Here is an 18,477-nt window from a genome sequence, read left to right as displayed (position 1 = left end):
TTTAACACCCTTAGTCAATTTGGTATGTGTTTGCTAATGGAATGAAGTACATGTACTACTTTGTAAACTTTTAAACCACACGGGCGTTGTTCAACGTAACCACATTTCCCTTTAGTTTTTGCACATTGAGTCATTAACTAACACTTTAGCTAAAGGAACCTTGAATAATACGTGTGAAAATTAAAGTTTGGAGGTTTAATTTGAAAAAATAAAGAAGCAGATGGGTTAAGCCATTAAATTATACAGCTTGCTGGGAATTTTTAGAAAATAGTCGAGTTTAATTTTGTTATAACCCTTTTTTGCCCTCCTATGTCCGGAGTGGCAGGCAGAAATTGGAACCAGACCCTCCCTCATACACCACCATTTTTCACCTGCTTCATTCCAATCACAGTGCAAAGACACCAGCAACAGGCCGATTGGATTAGAGGAAAAAGATGGGGACACTAGGCAGAGCTATATACTCCGTCGGGTTCTGGATTCGTGAAACCGGCCAGGCCCTTGATCGTCTCGGCTGCCGCCTCCAAGGCAATTACTACTTCAGAGAGCAGTGTAAGCTCTTTATTTATCAAAACTCTAGATCCCATCCAACTTCCCCTAACTCGTTGTTGTAACATCTAATTTCACCTATTTTCTGTTGATTTCCTCATCAATTATATAATCGTTATAGAATGCCATTGAATAATCATACTTCGTTTGAGGCTGCTTCCTAGCTTAGATAACTGTGAATTTCGTACACTGCTCGCCCTTCACTAGACAGACTCCTGTTGCAATGTATTATCTCTTCAATGTTCGTATTTAACTGATATTTTAAAACAATTGATTGATGACAAATGAAATCTATGGAATATCAAACGAGTTCATCAGTTTTTTAATTAGGATGATTGCTTCGTTAATATAGTTTATTTATCTTTATTTAATCCAATTTCTCCCTTCTTAATGAGGTGCCTTTTAGTCTATTCCTGTGCCTCAATTTTTTCATTGCATAAACCATAGTTTTTTGCTGGCGATATCATTTCTTTTGGGCGCACTCATGGTACTGTATTTTGATAGTGCCTTACATATTATAATGTAGCTGTTTATTCTGAATATTGAGACTTCTAATATGGGTTAGAGTGCTAAAATTTGCATCTAGTTGTTCTGTTTGCTGATTCTGTTTCTCTTTTAGTGTCTAGACATCGAACTCTTATGAACGTATTTGATAAAGCTCCTGTGGTTGATAAGGATGCGTTTGTGGCCCCTGGTGCTTCTATTATCGGGGATGTTCAAGTCGGTAGAGCATCATCTATTTGGTATGGCTGCGTTTTAAGAGGTGAGATTGTTTGAGACTTGTTGTACACTTCAGTCATAGAACTCTTTGTATATAAAATTTCAATTTCTTTTTGAAAGAGATAACACCGTTTTCTAAATCTTGTGCTTTGCTTATTGTTGTTCAATGTATGCTTTCATCAGAATATGCAATTTCTTTTATGTTGTTTCTCTTCAATGGTTCATTTGATTCATGGAAGAGTTTCACTTGTGTGTATGGCCTTTCTGAGTTGATTGGATTTTTATTCTGTTATTCTTATAACAGTTTGGTTCAACTGAGAACTATCCATGCAGACGTTTGGGTTCTACTTCTATATATTTGAGCTGTGCTTCAATTCTTGTGTTCTTCTTAGAAGTTCATTTCAATGTAGTTACTCTATCCAAACCCTATGTTGGTTTACTATAGATGGAGATAAATGATAATATTCTGTAATTTACCCTTATTTCCTCGATACTTCTCTCTATCATAATATAAGTGGTGGTTGTATTATATTATGCATATTGCTTGCTTAAGGACTTCAAAAGAAACTAAAGTTTTCATGTTGTCAGAGTTTGACTTCTTATTTCAAGTGTTTAACATTTGGGTCATTGTTTCCCTGTACTTCTACCTCATCCGATCAAATATATTGTGGATTTAAGAAGTTAGTGAAGCAATAATCATATAAATAGTGGTACGGATAATCCAATTCACGTTACATGGGTGGATATTATTTTGAATTTTTGGCATCACATTAGGGTGAATGGTGATTTTGTTTGTTTTGGTGGCTGTATTTGCTGGCTATGCTTATAATCATGTAAACCTTTCTTTCTGGATAGGTGATGTGAACAACATTAGCATTGGATCTGGAACTAATATACAAGATAATTCACTTGTCCATGTTGCAAAATCTAATCTAAGCGGAAAGGTGTTACCAACCATAATTGGGGACAATGTCACTGTAGGTGAGCAATATAGCATTGGCGTATCTTTTGTATTAAGAAGTTTCATTAGGATTCAATTATAATGTGTAGTTTTTATTTAAAGTCTTAAATGGGCAGGCCATAGTGCTGTTTTACATGGCTGCACTGTTGAAGATGAGGCTTTTGTTGGAATGGGAGCCACACTTCTAGATGGTGTTCTTGTTGAGAAACATGCCATGGTTGCTGCTGGAGCCCTAGTAAGGCAGAACACAAAGATTCCTGCTGGAGAGGTATGTCTGCAAGCAACTTCTCTCTCTGCAAGTAACTATCACCATGTCCTGTATATACTTTCTGAGTGTTTCTGAGTGGTTGTTTGGTTTATTTGTCAACATTATTATTCGCGTGCAAGCAGACCATGCGTTTTAAGTACTAAGCACATACATTTTAGAAAGAGAAAACAAGAATTTATTCTAAATAGTATAATAAAGTAGTAGGGAAACGTCCTCATTGTCACACTTCTCATGATTATGAATAACGATAAGTGGTGAGCTAATAATATATATTAAGTTTATGTTGTCCATAAACATGGATAAGATGGCATGGTTGGTAGGTTTTTCATTGGCTTCCGAAGCTTGCAACTATTGTAAGGAATGGCTACATGACAATATTGTTCTTGCATGATCCTATTCTCACAATCATTCAATTACTTGTCCTTGGAATGGTGTCAACAACAACAACAACAAAGTCTTAGTCCCGAAATGATTCGGGATGGGCTAATATGGATCGTCATACGAAACCGTGAAATCAAGTAGTGTCAGCGACATAAATTTTCTCCCTCCACTCTGTGCTATCCACTACCATATTTTCCTCAATCCCCAATAAACTCATATCACTCTCGATCAGCCTCTTCCAAGTTTGCTTAGGCCTTCCTCTACCCCTCACCGTTGCATCCCTTTGCCACTCTTCAATCCTTCTAACCGGCGCGTCAAACGCTCTTGGTCTTACATGGCCAAACCACCTTAGTCGTTTTCCCTTATTTTATTCTCAATAGATGTAACCTCTATTTTTGTCCTAATTATTTCATTACTCACCCGATCCTTTCTCGTGTGACCACATATCTATCGCAACATACGCATCTCCGCCACCGACATCTTATGAATGTGACAGTGTTTCACTGCCCAACACTCCGTACTATGTAACAATGCATGTCTAATTGCCGTGCGGTAGAATTTTCCCTTCAATCTATTAGGCATGTCGGGGTCGCAAAGAAAACCAATAGCACTCTTCCACTTCGACCAACCAGATTTAATCCTATGAGCAACATCTTCATCCGTTTGAATAATAGACCCTAAATAACGGAAGGAATCTGAGTCCTGGACAACCCTCCCATCTAGGGTGATTATCCCTGCCTCCCTACTTCTATTGCCGCTAAACTTATACTCCAAATATTCCGTCTTACTTCGGCTCAACTTAAAGCCTCTAAATTCCAAAGTTTGTCTCCATAGTTCCAACTTCCTCACCACGCCTTCTTTCGTCTCATCAACCAACACAATATCATCTGCAACCAACAGGCACCATGGTATACTGTCTTGAAGTGAACTCGTTAATTCATCCATAACGACGGCAAAAAGAAATGGGCTAAGTGCGGAACCTTGATGCACTCCAATCGTAATAGGGAACTCTTCAGTCTTCCTAACACTGGTACGTACATTCGTGCATGCTCCCTCATACATGTCCTTTATGATGTCAATATATTTTCGCGAAATGTCTTTCCTTATCAAAACCCACCAAAGTATTTTCCTTGGTACCTTATCATATGTCTTCTCTAAGTCAATGAAAACCATATGCAAGTCTTTCTTCTTATTTTGATAGTACTCCATTAATTGTTTCATTAGATGGATGACCTCCATAGTTGATCTTCCTGGCATAAAGCCAAATTGGTTTTTCGAGATCTTCACCCTCCTCCTTAGCCTTTGTTCGATCACTCATTCCCACATTTTCATAGTGTGACTCATTAATTTGATTCCTCGATAGTTGGCACAATCTTGAACATCGCCTTTGTTCTTATACAAAGGGATTAGGGTACTTTTCCTCCATTCCGATGACATCTTATTGCTTCTCCAAATCTTGTTGAAGAAAGTCGTCAACCATTCGATTCATCTCCCTTCCAAACATCTCCAAATCTCAATAGGGATGCCATCAGGTCCTACTACTTTCTTCAATCTCATCTTTTTTAATGCCATTTTGATTCACCCTTTTGAATTCTCCGAATGCAGTCACGATTTATCATATCGTGAGGGATACTTATATCTCCAACATCTTGTCCGCGATCTCCATTAAATAAGTCATCAAAATTGGACCTCCATCGTTCCTTGATATCCTTATCTCCAACCAAGACTCTTTGGTCCACATCCTTCACACATTTAACTTTTCTGAGATCTCGCGTCTTCCTATCTCTCATACGAGCAATTCTATATATGTCTCTTTCCGCTTCCTTCGTATCTAATCTTGTATACAGATCCCAATTCACCTTTGCTTTGGCATTTCGTATGACCTTCTTTGCTTCCCTTTTAGCCTCTTTATACTTTTCGTAGTTCTCATCACTCCTGGATTTCCCCAATATTTTATAGTATTCTCGCTTACTCTTTATTGCTTGTCGTACTTCTTCGGTCTTCCAAGATGTGTCCTTATCCGGTGGCATGCTACCTCCATTACAAGACCAAATATGTGGTCATCTTATCCACAAATTTTTGTTGGTTCTCCCCTTGCAGTTTCCACCACTTAATCTTAGTCTCCACTTGTGGTATATGTTTTCTTATACATCTTTTCGAAAATCAAGCACCACTACTCTATATTGAGTTGTCGTACTCTCACCAGGGATCACCTTACAATCAATATATCTCTTTCTCCAAGCACTCCTTACTAGGAAAAAGTCAAATTGGCTCGTATTACTGCCACTCCGATAAGTCACTAAGTGGGAGGTTCTTTTCGTAAACCAAGTGTTCATGTCATAGGCTGATGCGAATTCCAGAGTATCATTTCCTGCTTCATTCCTATCTCCAAAACCAAAACCTCCATGAACACTCTCAAACCCATCTCGCTTAGAACCCACATGTCCATTGAGGTCACCACCCAGTACCATCTTCTCATCCCTAGAAACCCGTTGCACCACTTCCTCCAAGTCCTTCCAAAAAGCTTGTCTTATAGAGGCATCTAATCCTATTTGTGGTGCATATGCACATTCACAACCTCATTCCTATCTCCAAAACCAAAACCTCCATGAACACTCTCAAACCCATCTCACCTAGAACCCACATGTCCATTGAGGTCACCACCTAGTACCATCTTCTCATCCCTAGAAACCCGTTGCACCATTTCCCCCGAGTCCTCCCAAAAAGCTTGTCTTATAGAGGCATCTAATCCTATTTGTGGTGCATATGCACTTGTGACATTCACAACCTCATCCCCCTATCACAAGCTTAATACTCATAATTCGACCGCTCTTTCTAGACACTGCTACTACATCATCAATATACTCCCGATCAATAAGAATATCTACCTACTCTATTTCTACCTTTATCCTTTCCTGAGTACCAAAGCTTATAATCCCAAAGAGCTATCTCTTTGGCCTCGGCTCCAACCCACTTGGTTTCTTGTAGGCGCATTATATTTATTCTCCCCTCTTCATAACATCTACAATTTCAACTAATCTTCCTGTCAAATAGCCTATGTCCCATGTCCCAAAGTGTAACATACTACCCCTACCATTACCATTACCATTACCATGGACTAGATTATTTACCCGCACGCGTCCATCATGTGGGGACCCTTGCACATTTGACACCACCCCCGGGCAACGGAATGGCGCGCCGCTTTGGGGCGACGACCTAGCAACCCTTGCACATTTTTCACTACACCCGGGTCTATGAAGTGCAGTGCGTCGCTGAGTAGGAAATGCCCCCACAATATTCATATTTTGGTTCATGTCCATAAGATGTGGCTAAGCTTTATGCTAGCCGCCTCAAACCTATCGCAACCCTCCTCCTTTGTCTGGGTTTGGGACCGGCTGTAAATGCCACCGAGTGACCCTCACAGGCGGAGTTATCCTTGGAATGGTGTCCAGGTCAGATGTGTCTGTATTTACTTATCAAGTAGAAATTTTGTATTTTATCTTCAATTTTGCTTGATTCGCTTGTCCCCTTCGCTTTATATATGCTTTATTTCTATGTCAGTGCGTATATTCTGGGATATGTTCTCTGATACTGGGACTTCTCCTCGATTGACATGATTAAAAGATTTTCAGGCATAATTCATAAAATACAAGCTAATGTAATTGTGACATATGCAGGTCTGGGGAGGCAATCCAGCAAAGTTTCTGAGAAAGCTAACTGGAGAAGAGATAGCCTTCTTTTCTCAGTCAGCTGCCAACTACTCCAATCTTGCACAGGTTCATGCAGCTGAGAACGCTAAACCTTTTGATGAGATTGAGTTTGAGAAGATGCTCCGCAAGAAATTTGCTCGTCGTGATGAAGAGTATGACTCAATGCTGGGAGTTGTTCGTGAAACTCCTGCTGAACTCATTCTTCCAGATAATATCTTACCAGAAAAGGCACAAAAGGCAATTTGAGTTTTTTTTTTCTCGAGGTAGTATCTCTTCAAATTAAAAACTTGATATTTGACTTTTAAGAAATATTGTTGTGTGTAAATACATGAATGGATATGTCTTTCTTTCCCAATGATACCAATCCCATCCCATATGTGTTTTGTGCAGAATTAGGGCTGTATTTTAAGCTTTTGGATCTACTCAACTTGTGGGTGTTCAAACTCTATACTCTTCCATGGGAGAAGGGGAGGCCATAAAGCAGGATTTACTTCTCCTCTTAATAAACTTTGTTGTACCCGGTATAAGGGAGCTCTTGTGGCGGGCATACTTACATACATTGTTTTGAAGTACGGTAATATGAGGAACGATAATGTTTTTTACTATTATGGCTCAAGGATGATGGTAAAGCAACATTAGAAAAGGTATTATATTTGGCACAATTAGTCATTTTTATGTACTTCAATTTTGGGACATTTAGTCTTGGTACTTGACACAAATTGTCACTCTGGCCTGTCTTCGTCAATGTTGTCATATTTAGCCTTTATACTTGGTCATGATATTGTAAAATTTGATCATTGGTTGACAGTTTTGAATGCAATGTTACAAAAAGAGAATAGTAGAATCATATGCCCTTTTAACAATGCTCACGATATACTAATAATGAAACTACTTTATGTCTATCAATGCTGAGCATTCAGCATTGTTCTAGGCTTACTTTTTAGCCAATGCTGTCATTGCAGCCATTACATGTATCATTTTATCCTCACATGGGATTTTATTAGGAGGACCTCTCATGCTGCCTTATATTCTTTCTGAATCTGTTCTTCAGTTTATTTTTAACATTTTAATTGTGCTAAAAATAGAAATGTATAGTTCAAATGACCAATTATGTCACACTTGCAATGGTCGATTTTAACTTTCACGAGTCACATAAAGTAAGTCAACTTATCTTGTTTGGGAGAAAGATATTAAGAGGTGAGTATTACTAAATTATTATACGGATAATATTAAAATTTGTTTCTATTAGTTTTGGAAATGTGAAGATTTACTCTTAACATGTGAAATGAAAAAATATTTAATTAATGTTTCCAAGGAAAATTAATTTTACACTTATCTAATAGAAAATTTGAACGTGCTTATTTGACCGTTATTTGATTACCACATCGGTTATTCCAAATAAATTTAATAAGTTTCGTGTATTTTTGCAAGTGATGTAACCGTATTAATAATATAATAAACATTTTATGCATTTTTCTGTAATTAGCTTATATATGACCGTATTTTGATATTGCTCTTTGTAGTCTATTTTCTTCCATTTGTGGATCTTGTACTGATTGTAGTCTGTATGAGATGGAGGTTTTATTTCTCATCGTTTTTGTGTTGTATTTCTACTTTTTAAGTTAATGAAATGATATTTAGCATTTTTATATAAAAAAAAATATGTTAATAATAGGCTCAAAGTATTATTTGGTCTCTGATCTATCCAAAATTTTATTATTTGGCTTCTGACCTATTATTTGGTCACATTTGGCCCCTGATCTATCTCAATTAGTGAAATTTTACCCAATTTGTATTCAAACTTCACCGAATCGTTATCTCATTGAGAAGTAACGATATTTTGACACATGAACTTAATAGATTTTAGTTTAGGATTTGTTTTTTTATTTTTTAATCTAATTAATTATTTTCACATAATGTGGCAACAAAACTTTAAGAAACATCACGTTTCAAGTTCAAGTGTCAAAATATCATTACTTGTAAATGAGATAACGATTCCGTTAAATATTCATACAAATTGGGTGAAATTTCACCAATTGGGATAGCTCATGGGTCAAATGTAACCAAATAATAGGCCAGGGGCCGAATGATAAAATTTTAGATAAGTCAAGGACCAATAATACTTTAAGCCTTAGTAATACAGTTAAATTTCGATAAATGAATGTTCGATAAAAGAATAACCTCGCTAAATGCATAGAAAGAGAGACACGCACACGCCATTTGCCGCTGGGCCACTTATTTAGTTTGTTTATTATATAATTCCTTTATTTATATATTATTAAGTGGCTCTGATACTAAAAAAAATCCAATACTATATTTTTTAAATAAAAATACACTTGCTTTAGTTTGTTCATTATACAATTCTTTTATTTATATATTATTAATTGCTTTTGATGCTAAAAAAATCTAATACTATAATTTTTAAATAAAAATACGTTTGCTTTAGTTTGTTCGTTATACAATTCTTATATATATTATTAAGTGCATCTGATGCTAAAAAAAATCCAATACTATATTTTTTAAATAAAAATATATTATATATTTTAATAAAATTTAATATTAATATTTTATTTATATAAGAAAATATATTTTTTAAAACATACGTTAGAACATATATTTTAACTTTTAAAACACGAACTATGAAGTTTAGAACATACGACATATTTTTTAGAACATACATTATGTTTTTTAGAACATGCGTTATGTTTTTTCGAACATGAGTTATAAATTATATTATAGAACAAATGCAAAAATGATCCAGATATCTACTGATTTTTTTTAGAACATTATACTTAATTTTTAGAACACAAACTATAAACTTTAGAACATGCGCTATGTTATTTAGAATATGAGTTATAAATTATATTATAGAACAAATGCAAAAATGGTCATATTTCAAAAAAAAAAATGCAAAAATGGTCCATATAGTATTTTTTAAGTAAAAATATATTATATATTTTAATAAAATTTCATGTTAATATTTTATTTATATAAGAAAATATATTATTTTAAACATACGTTAGAACATATATTTTAACTTTTAAAACACGAACTATGAAGTTTAGAAAATACGACATATTTTTTAGAACATACGTTATATTTTTTAGAACATGCGTCATGTTTTTTCGAACATGAGTTATAAATTATATTATAGAACAAATGCAAAAATGATCCAGATATCTACTGATTTTTTTAGAACATTATACTTAATTTTTAGAACACAAACTATAAACTTTAGAACATACGTTATGTTATTAGAATATGAGTTATAAATTATATTATAGAACAAATGTAAAAATGGTCCATATATTTACTGATTTTTTAAAACATTATACTTAATTTTTAGAACACAAATTATAAAGGTTAGAACGTATGTAACAATATTTAGAACATCGTCCTTAACATTTAAAAACATAAATTACAAAAAATATAGAGAAATTAAATAAATAAAAAATTGGAGCATGTTTTTGGATTTTTTGTTATATTAATAATTCATTATTATGCACATTTCTTTTATGCACATTTAATCGATATTAATAAGTGCATGTGTCAAATATTAAACAATAGAAGCTACATGGATAATGGTATATTAATCAGCGCGCTCCATAATAGATAAGAGAAACAATTAGCTTAGTGGTAAGTAGCATGGAGTATATGTGAAGTGGCCAGGGTTCAAACCCCATGAGTAGCATTCAATTTTTATATATATATATATATATATATATATATAGGAAAGGGCTCTAACCCTTTCCTAGGTGAGAACCACCCCAAAACTATGTAGTTTTGAGGGTTTTTCATTAACCAAAACGTTGTGTTTTGGTATTATGTTTTCGTGCGTTTCTAAGGTTGAAGAGTTGAGTCTCTTCGTTCCTCTACTTCGTTCCTCGACTTCTTCCTCTTCTTCTTCGTCATTTCTATCTTCTGTCATTTCTTTTCTAATCTAGCGTCGATCAACTTTTGTTTTTATAGAAGATTTCCGCTTTGTATTTCATCGATTCTACCGTGGATTTGATCCTCTTAAATCTGGTTAGTTGCTCATATCTTTTTCGTTTTTTCTGTTCATTGTTTTTGTTTGCATTTTTTCATTTTTTGTTTTTTTTTTTGTGAATTTGTTCGTCTGAATGATGTTTGTTGCTTTATGTGTTTCGTTTATTTTGTTGTTTTATATTCTTTGTTGATTTTGAGTTCGATTTTGTATATTTTTTTATTTTCTAGGGTTTCGTTTGTATGATCTTTATAAAGAAGTTCCTGTATGTTTTTCTTTGATTTTTGTATTCAAATCTATTCTGTTTGAGAATGTTTTTATGTTGTTCTAAAATTATGTTCATATGTTCTATATTTGCATGTGTTTTGTTCTAAAATATTGAACTATTGTTCTGTTAAAACTATTTTTGTTTGTTTGGTGTTTTCGCTTGTTTGAACTTTAAAAGTTTGTTGTGGTATGTTTTTGTATGTTTTTTGTATTCAAATGTAGTCAGTTTTAGAACGTTTTTGAGTTTGTTCTGTTATTGTTTTCTGTTTTTGCATTTTTTGTTCTAAAATATTGATCAAACGTGCTGTTGTTGAGTTATTGCTTTGTTAAATTACTTTATGTTTTGTTGATGAGTTATTCCATTTCTTTTATGTTTCGTTGTATATTTGCATTTGCTTGTTCTAAAATGTTGAGTATATGTTTTGTTTTTTAGAAAATGGGCAGGAATGATGGAGAAGAGATTTTTCCCAAAAATATGGTTGATCAGAAATTGTTAGCTGATATTATTAAAGATTATTGTTCTGATGAAGATAAAAAAATTAAGAAGAAAGGTGAACCTGTTGTTCCTGTTGAAGATAGAAGTGAAAAAAAGACATACTTCTAAAAGATTTAAGAGGACTTCGAAAAGACCTTCAATGTCTAAAAGACCTTCAATGTCAGCCATTCCTGGTGATAATGATTTGCTGTCTAGTTATGTCGTTCCGTCCAATAGTTTGTTGAGGCGGCAAACCAGGAGTCAATCTATTAAAGGTGAGTTTATTCAGCAAACTAGTAGTGAATCTAGGAAAGGTATATTTAGGCGTCAAACAATGAGTATATCTAGTAAAGGTGTTGATTCTTCTCAAGTTTCTGAAGCTTCGGTTGATGCGTTAAAGGAAGATGTTAATGCTAAGAAGGTAAAGGAAGATGTTGATGTTAAGAAGGTAAAGAAAGTGAAGTTTGCCAGGAACTTGTCTGTTGCTTCTAGTTTTTTAAAGAAGAGGAAGAATGTTTTGAGTGTAGGTGATGATGAAAATATTTCCAAACGGAATAAGGTTGCTCTTGGTCAAAGAATACCTCCTAAACAGTTTATGGGTATTCTTCATGATATTCAGGAGACTCATAAGGATGCAATTAAGAGTATTGGTTTTGGTGGTTTTTTGCATCTAAGTTTAGATGTTCATAATGCTACTTTTTATGAAAAACTTGTGAATAGTTTTAATGTTGATAGGTGTAGCCTTATGCTAGATAATAGTGAAGAATTGAAGTTTGTTAAGGATGATTTTAAGGCTGTTTATGGCTTGCCTTGTGGAGGTGTAGAGATTGAGGAGCCACAAGATATTGGGGAAGATGAGTCTTCGGATTTTTTTGCTCAATGGAGGTCATATTTTGGACTTGAGATTGGAAGTCCAATTAATAGTACTGTAATTGCTAAGCTGAATGATCTGAAGACGAAACCATTGTGTGATGAGTTTTTGTTGCATTTTGTATTTTGTGCTGTGAATTGTTGTATTCGTTCTACCAAGAACCAGGCTATGAACTATAAGTTTCTTTATAGTTGTAGGAATGTTAAGGAAATTGCAAATTTGGATTGGTGTTCTTTTGCATATAAGCATTTGTTGGATTCTGTCAGTGAATGGAAAAGGAGTCCTACTTTTTTTACAGGTCCCCTTCCTTTCTTGTTGGTAAGTGTAATTTTCTTTTTTTGATTATGTGTTTGATAAGATTTGTTTGTTGTTTATTTTTTAATTTGTTTATAACTTGTTCATTTTTGTTATTTTTTTGTAGATAAGTTATTTTGATAGGCTTCAACGAGCTAATGTTGTTAATCCAAGAGATTTTTCACTGATAGCTGTTTGGAATAAAGAACGAATACAAAAGAGGATGATTTTGGAAAAGATGAGGGGATTTGGAAGTGGGATTGTGTTAGAGAGAATAGTGGTGGGAGAAAATTTGGTAAGAGAAAGTATGGATATGGATGAAGGAAATGTTCCAAGAGAAGATAATGAAGATGTTGAAGGAGGGAATAGGAATGAATGTGGAGAAGCTTCTTCTAGTGGACCTGGTCAAATTTTTGTACGTTATTACATCTTTATCTATGTTTTTAAATTTTAGAACGTGCTTATTTCATTTTAGAACATGTTTATTAAAATTTAGAACATGCTTAATATTGTTTATAACATGCCCTGATTTTTATTATGGATTTGTATATGCAGGAATTTCTTGCGAAGTTCCAATCATTAGCTAAAGAATTGGGTTTTAAAGTTAATGAAATGTACTCTATGTTGAAAGAAGCTAATGTTGTTTTTGGTGAAGATGGTACAAGTGTTGAGATGTCTAATCTGATCAACAACTTGTGGAATAAATATTCTCGAGGCAATGAATATCCGGTTTCTCAAAGTGAAGGAGGAAAAGAAGAAGTAGTTAATGAGAACAAACCGGAAAGTAAAAAAGATTCAGGAATGACTGGAGATGTTGATTGTGATTTGTCTAGTCAAGATACTCATCCTTATTTTAATTCTGATTTTTTTGATGAGATAGATGCGTTGGTTGAAAGAATTAAAAGAGCGAAGAAAGACCAGAGAGAGAGTAAAAGTCCAATGAAGAATTCTGAACGAAAAAATTCTTCTCCGAATTTTAATTTGTTGAGCCAAGAGTTGCCTGATTTTGTTGGAACTGAAGGTGGATCTACAGAAGCAAAAACTTTTGTTGAGAAATTGGATGGTGCAGATATGAAGAATAAGTCTGATCCTCAAGTAATGTATGTGAAAATAGTTTTTTTTGTATTTTGTTTATGTTTTTTAATGTTTGTTATATTTTAGAACATATGCTTTATTGTTCAGAACATACGTATTATGCTTCTGATATGTTATTCCTATTTCATTTTTTAAGTTTGTTTGTTTTGTCAACAGGTTTGTTGTTGATGATGAAGTTGATAACGTGGTGATAGAAGATGCGTTGGATGTAGATTTGCAAGCTTTGCCTAGAAATATTCCAGATAAGTTACGGATGTTATGCAAATGGGCAAACGCAGAGTTGGTGAAAGGGAATTTTGTTAGCTATGTTGTTTGTGAAGAGTTGTTTGGACATTCTGCTAAAGCATTATTGTTGAGGCAGTATATATATTCTATGGTTCATATGGAAGAGATAACTTGCAACGTTATAATTTTCTATATGAGGTATTTTGTTTTTGAAATGTTATAGTTTTATTTATATTAGTTGTAGTTGATTCTTACTACGTTCTTTTTTGTTTTTATGTAGCTACTTGTTTAATTTGTTGAAGAAAAGAGAAATGGAGAAATTGTTTTATTTCGTTGATCCTCATTACACTTATTCCATTGGAAGTTCTAAAACAGTAAGCCATCGCTCTAATGATTTGATGAACCGATTGAAGATGTCCACAATGGATAAGTCTATCTTTTTGTGTCCATATAATACAGGGTATGATTGTTTTAGTTATTTTATTTAATATTTTTTTAAGTAATTTTATGTATTTTGAAATAATAATAGTATTATTTTTAGTGGACATTGGACGTTGTCAATTATTGATTTGAAGAATTTTAGAGCTTATTGGTTGGATCCGTTGAGAAGGCGTTTGCCAAAGGGAGATGTATGGATTGATGTTGTGAATGAGTATGTTTTTTGTTTGTATTTTGTTTATAGTTTATTTTGATATATAACTATGTTTGAATATTAAGATCATGTTACTGATTTTAATGATTTTTATTTTAACAGGGCTGTTCAATTATACTCTGAGAATAATGAAGTTAAAGTCAAATGGACTGCACTTTTGGTAATTATTAACTTGTATATTTGTTTTGTACATGTGTGAAATTTTTTAGAACATTAAGGTTAGATTGATGTACATTATTCTAATGTTGTGGTTGTTGTGTTGTAGGGTGTGCCAGAGCAAAAAGATCACAAAACTTGTGGTTTTTTTATAATGCGGTTCATGAGAGATATTGTGATGGACAAGGATTTGAAGTTTGCTGAAAAGGTATAGTCGATTTATAATAAATGTGTTTTGTTGCATTATTTTGAAATTATAATTTGTTTTATGGTTTTAATTTTTTTTATATTTTATAGTGGAAAAGTAGGTGTGGTATGAAATATAGTCAATTTGATTTGGATGAAGTTCGGGAAGAGTTTGTTGAAGAAGTGTTTAGAGTAGGAGTTGCCGGGATTGATGAATGTTTTGCTGATGATGTTTTTGATAGTAATGCAAGGTAAGTGATATTTAAAAAGTTTTTTAATTTAGATCATGTGTATGTGTGTTTGGAACATATGGTTTATATTTTAGAATATGAGAATATAATTTAAGTTTATGTGGTATCTGTTTTTGAACTTGGTTAATTTTGTTACCTTTTGTTATTTTCTTTGTGTTGTTAATAGGAGAGTAGGTAAAGATGTAGTTGAGGAAGTGCAAGAAGTTGGTGTTGGAAATCGTTCAAAAAGGATTTCAAAGTTGCCTGGATATTTACAATCTCCATTTTTGCTTGAGTCTGAGCATTTACTAAACAATATGCTTAGTTCGCGGAGAATGTTGGTTGAATATGCTTTTTCTAATGAAGACCCACAGTAAGATCTTAATTGAATGTTGTTTGTGTTAATTTGAATTTTCTTTAAGTTATACTGATTGTTTTTATTTTATTTTATTTTTCTTTTTGAAGTGAGTTGTTGTATAGTGATTGTTTGTCCACAATCAATAGAGAGGAGATTATGAGCTTGTCAGGAAGCAATCATGTGGTTAGTAATGTGGTTGATGCGTGGTCTCGAATATTGAATTCTGAAGAGAAGTGCAAGGGTCCAACTTCTGTGCATAGATTCTTCTTCTCTAGTCTACCATTTGTATGTGTTTTTACATTTTGATATATTTTTTGTTAAAAAGAAATTGGATTATATTAATATGAATGTTGTATTTTTGTATAGGTTTTACTGTGTACTGATAAAGGAGTTCCTGAAAGTACCAAGTACAGTGACAGACACAATGCTTTTTTTGAGAGAATTAGTTATGAACTTCGTGAAGCTAAAATAAACAGTTTAGAGAGTTATCACTTGGTAATTATATTAAAAGTAAAACACGATTTACTTTAATTGTTGTTTTTAATTATTATGATTGCTAATGTTTTTTTTGTAGGTATTCTTTCCAGTTGTTTATGCTGCTCATTTCTATGTTTTTGTTATTAACCATTTTACTGGAAAGATAGACGTCATTGATAACAAAGCTCTTGATAAAGGCGTATCAGTCCATAGTAAATATAAGGGTTTTGCAAAGGCTTTGGTAATATTACTTATCTGTTTTTTAGTTTTGTTATTGTGTTCTACATATTTACTGTCATGTTCAGAAAATCTAAGTGTATGTTCTGAGTAGTTGATGATTTGTTTTAATATTTATAAGATGGTGTTCTATGTTTTATAGGTGAAAGCATATTATCTTTATATAAAAAGAGAGAGCCCTAATTGCTTGAATGATATCAGTGCATATGGTTCAAAACATTTGAAGTTGAAGTGGAAAGAGTCAAGCAATAATGATGATTGTGGTGTTTTCGTTTTGAAACATATGGAATCCTATTTTGGACAAGAGGAGTCTGAATGGGATATTGGAGTTCGAAATAACAATGTGAGTTTTTTTTAATCTTATTTATTATAGGCTGTTGTTATTATTTTGATGATGTTAGTAATAATGAATGGGATATTGTAGGTTGATCAGTTGAAGAATTTCAGAATTGAATACTGTTGGAAGATTCTGTCAAATTCTGGAAACAAAGAAGTTGCTATTGTAAATGAGAAGGCCTTAAAATGGAAGAATGAACAATTAAAATAATTGTATATTCTGCAATTGTTGTAATTATATATGTTAGAACGTAAGACATATTATTTTGGAACATGAAATATGTAGGATTTGTTATTTTATTCAACTGAATGTGTAGGATTTGTGAATTTCTTGAGTAGATTGTATATATGAGAAGGCCTTGAATTGTTATTTTATTCAACTGAATGTGTAGGATTTGTGAATTTCTTGAGTAGATTGTATATATATGTTTAAAGTGGAAGGTTGTATAGGTTAGTGGCTTGTTTAACAAAATATGTGTAATTATATATAAATTAATCAGAATAGCATTAGAAGGTTGAAGTTAAATTTTAGTGCTATACATGTTTAGATGCAATATAAACATGTTAGATGCAGTTTGTCATCAAAATATTGTACCATTTAAGAAAAAATTTATGTTTCAGCTTCTTACATTGGAAAAAAATTATTGTATGTTCCAAAAAAAGATCGTATGTTCTAAAACATGTATCATATGTTCTAAATCTTATATCATATGTTCTAAACCTTATATGATATGTTCTAATCAATATATCAGATCAGTTCTCTTTTTCTGGACAGTTTCTGCTATCGTGGTTAGCAAGCTGTTTACAGACTCTGCATAACCTCTTTTTTTCTGGTTTTCCTCAACAGCTTTCTCTCTTTCACCCTTCAATCTTTTATCACCGTTTCCTTTTGGAATATGTACACCTGTACCTTTGTTCTTTGATATTTTCGGTGCTTTGACATTAATTTCTGTTGGTACACTAGTTCCAATCAATATCTCAATGTCTTGATTTTTTGAAAGAGTTTTGTTTTTCTTAGTGTCTTTTTTAGTGTTTTTAGCTTCTAAATCCATTCTGATTGCTTGAAACTTCTTCACAAGATCCTTTATATTTTCTTCACTGCCTTGAGCTAAATAGACACAAACATTAATCTCTGACCATAGTTGATTCAGCCATGTTTTCTTATCAATTGTAGCAGCACATTCTTCCATAAGATTTCCTTGCAGATTTATATTTTTTTGACTTGTTGCTAATGTAGTCCATCTGTTAAGCACATACCTTTTTGGAATTGATTCAAGCATTTTTGCCTTCCAAACCCACACCATGTGTCTGCATGGTAAGCCCTGTCTCTCAAACTTCTTGCACGAACATTTTGTTTCGTCTTCAATGTTGTTGTACGTAACCTGAAAGGTTTTTGATGTCCTTTGCTCTTTGATAGTGTAAATTTCTAAAGGAGGTTGTTTATAGAATCCTTCTATTCCACAAAAAAAAGATCCATTATAAACCTCGTCCTGAAACTCATAAAAGACAGTGGTTGTATAAACATCAGCTCCATGTTTTTCAATACCCATTGGTGTTTTGCATACAGGTCTTTTATGTTTGGCATCATTGTCATTGTGAGCTTGGTTATGCCTTTGTGCATCCATTGCACTATCAAATCTCAAATAAAATTCTACAAGACTTAAATGAGAATTTGTAAAAGCAGTGAAAAAGTTGTTCTCGCTCTCTGACCTTGATGTAGTTCTCATAATTCCTCTTAGGAATAAGTCCATGAAGTACGCTGGAATCCACATGTTTCTGATTTCAAATATTTGACCTAGCCATTCATGTTTTTCCAAATTAAACTCTGAAATGACTGCTTTCCATTTTTCATCAAATTCTGCAGGTTCAATCTCAACACTCCAGACAATTGGTTGAATCCTTTTTAAGAAATTGGTTTCTTGCATAATTGCACGACCTATTAAAAAAACCAGTAATTATCTTCATTATATTCAAAAAAAAAAAAAATTAACATGCCAATAATATATTGGAACATACAATTTAATACGTGATCAAAACATATAGTAGA

General features: G+C 33.2%; 1 protein-coding gene across 1 annotated transcript; it reads left to right on the top strand.

Annotated features, from left to right (window-relative positions):
• Positions 1–279: 279 nt before the first annotated feature.
• On the top strand, positions 280–7,433 carry LOC136232230 (gamma carbonic anhydrase 1, mitochondrial-like). The gene is made up of 6 exons (XM_066021273.1): positions 280–549; positions 1,166–1,309; positions 2,122–2,247; positions 2,344–2,495; positions 6,554–6,849; positions 6,977–7,433. Exons 1-5 carry the CDS (start codon positions 435–437, stop codon positions 6,830–6,832), a joined length of 816 nt encoding a protein of 271 aa, XP_065877345.1. The 5' UTR covers positions 280–434; the 3' UTR covers positions 6,833–6,849; positions 6,977–7,433.
• The last annotated feature ends 11,044 nt before the right edge of the window (positions 7,434–18,477 follow it).

This window comes from Euphorbia lathyris, chromosome 1 (assembly GCF_963576675.1).
Source record: "Euphorbia lathyris chromosome 1, ddEupLath1.1, whole genome shotgun sequence".
NCBI classification, from domain to species: Eukaryota; Viridiplantae; Streptophyta; class Magnoliopsida; order Malpighiales; family Euphorbiaceae; genus Euphorbia; species Euphorbia lathyris.
The sequence above is the reverse complement of the archived record's forward strand: the minus strand, read 5'-3'. Positions and strand labels throughout refer to the sequence as shown.

Excerpts from the sequence above, each read along its gene's own strand:
- LOC136232230 (XM_066021273.1), top strand. The coding sequence starts at position 435 with ATGGGGACACTAGGCAGAGCTATATACTCCGTCGGGTTCTGGATTCGT. Across the intron at positions 2,248-2,343 it reads TGGGGACAATGTCACTGTAG|GCCATAGTGCTGTTTTACAT; the intron begins GTGAGCAATATA and ends TTAAATGGGCAG. Across the intron at positions 2,496-6,553 it reads CAAAGATTCCTGCTGGAGAG|GTCTGGGGAGGCAATCCAGC; the intron begins GTATGTCTGCAA and ends TGACATATGCAG.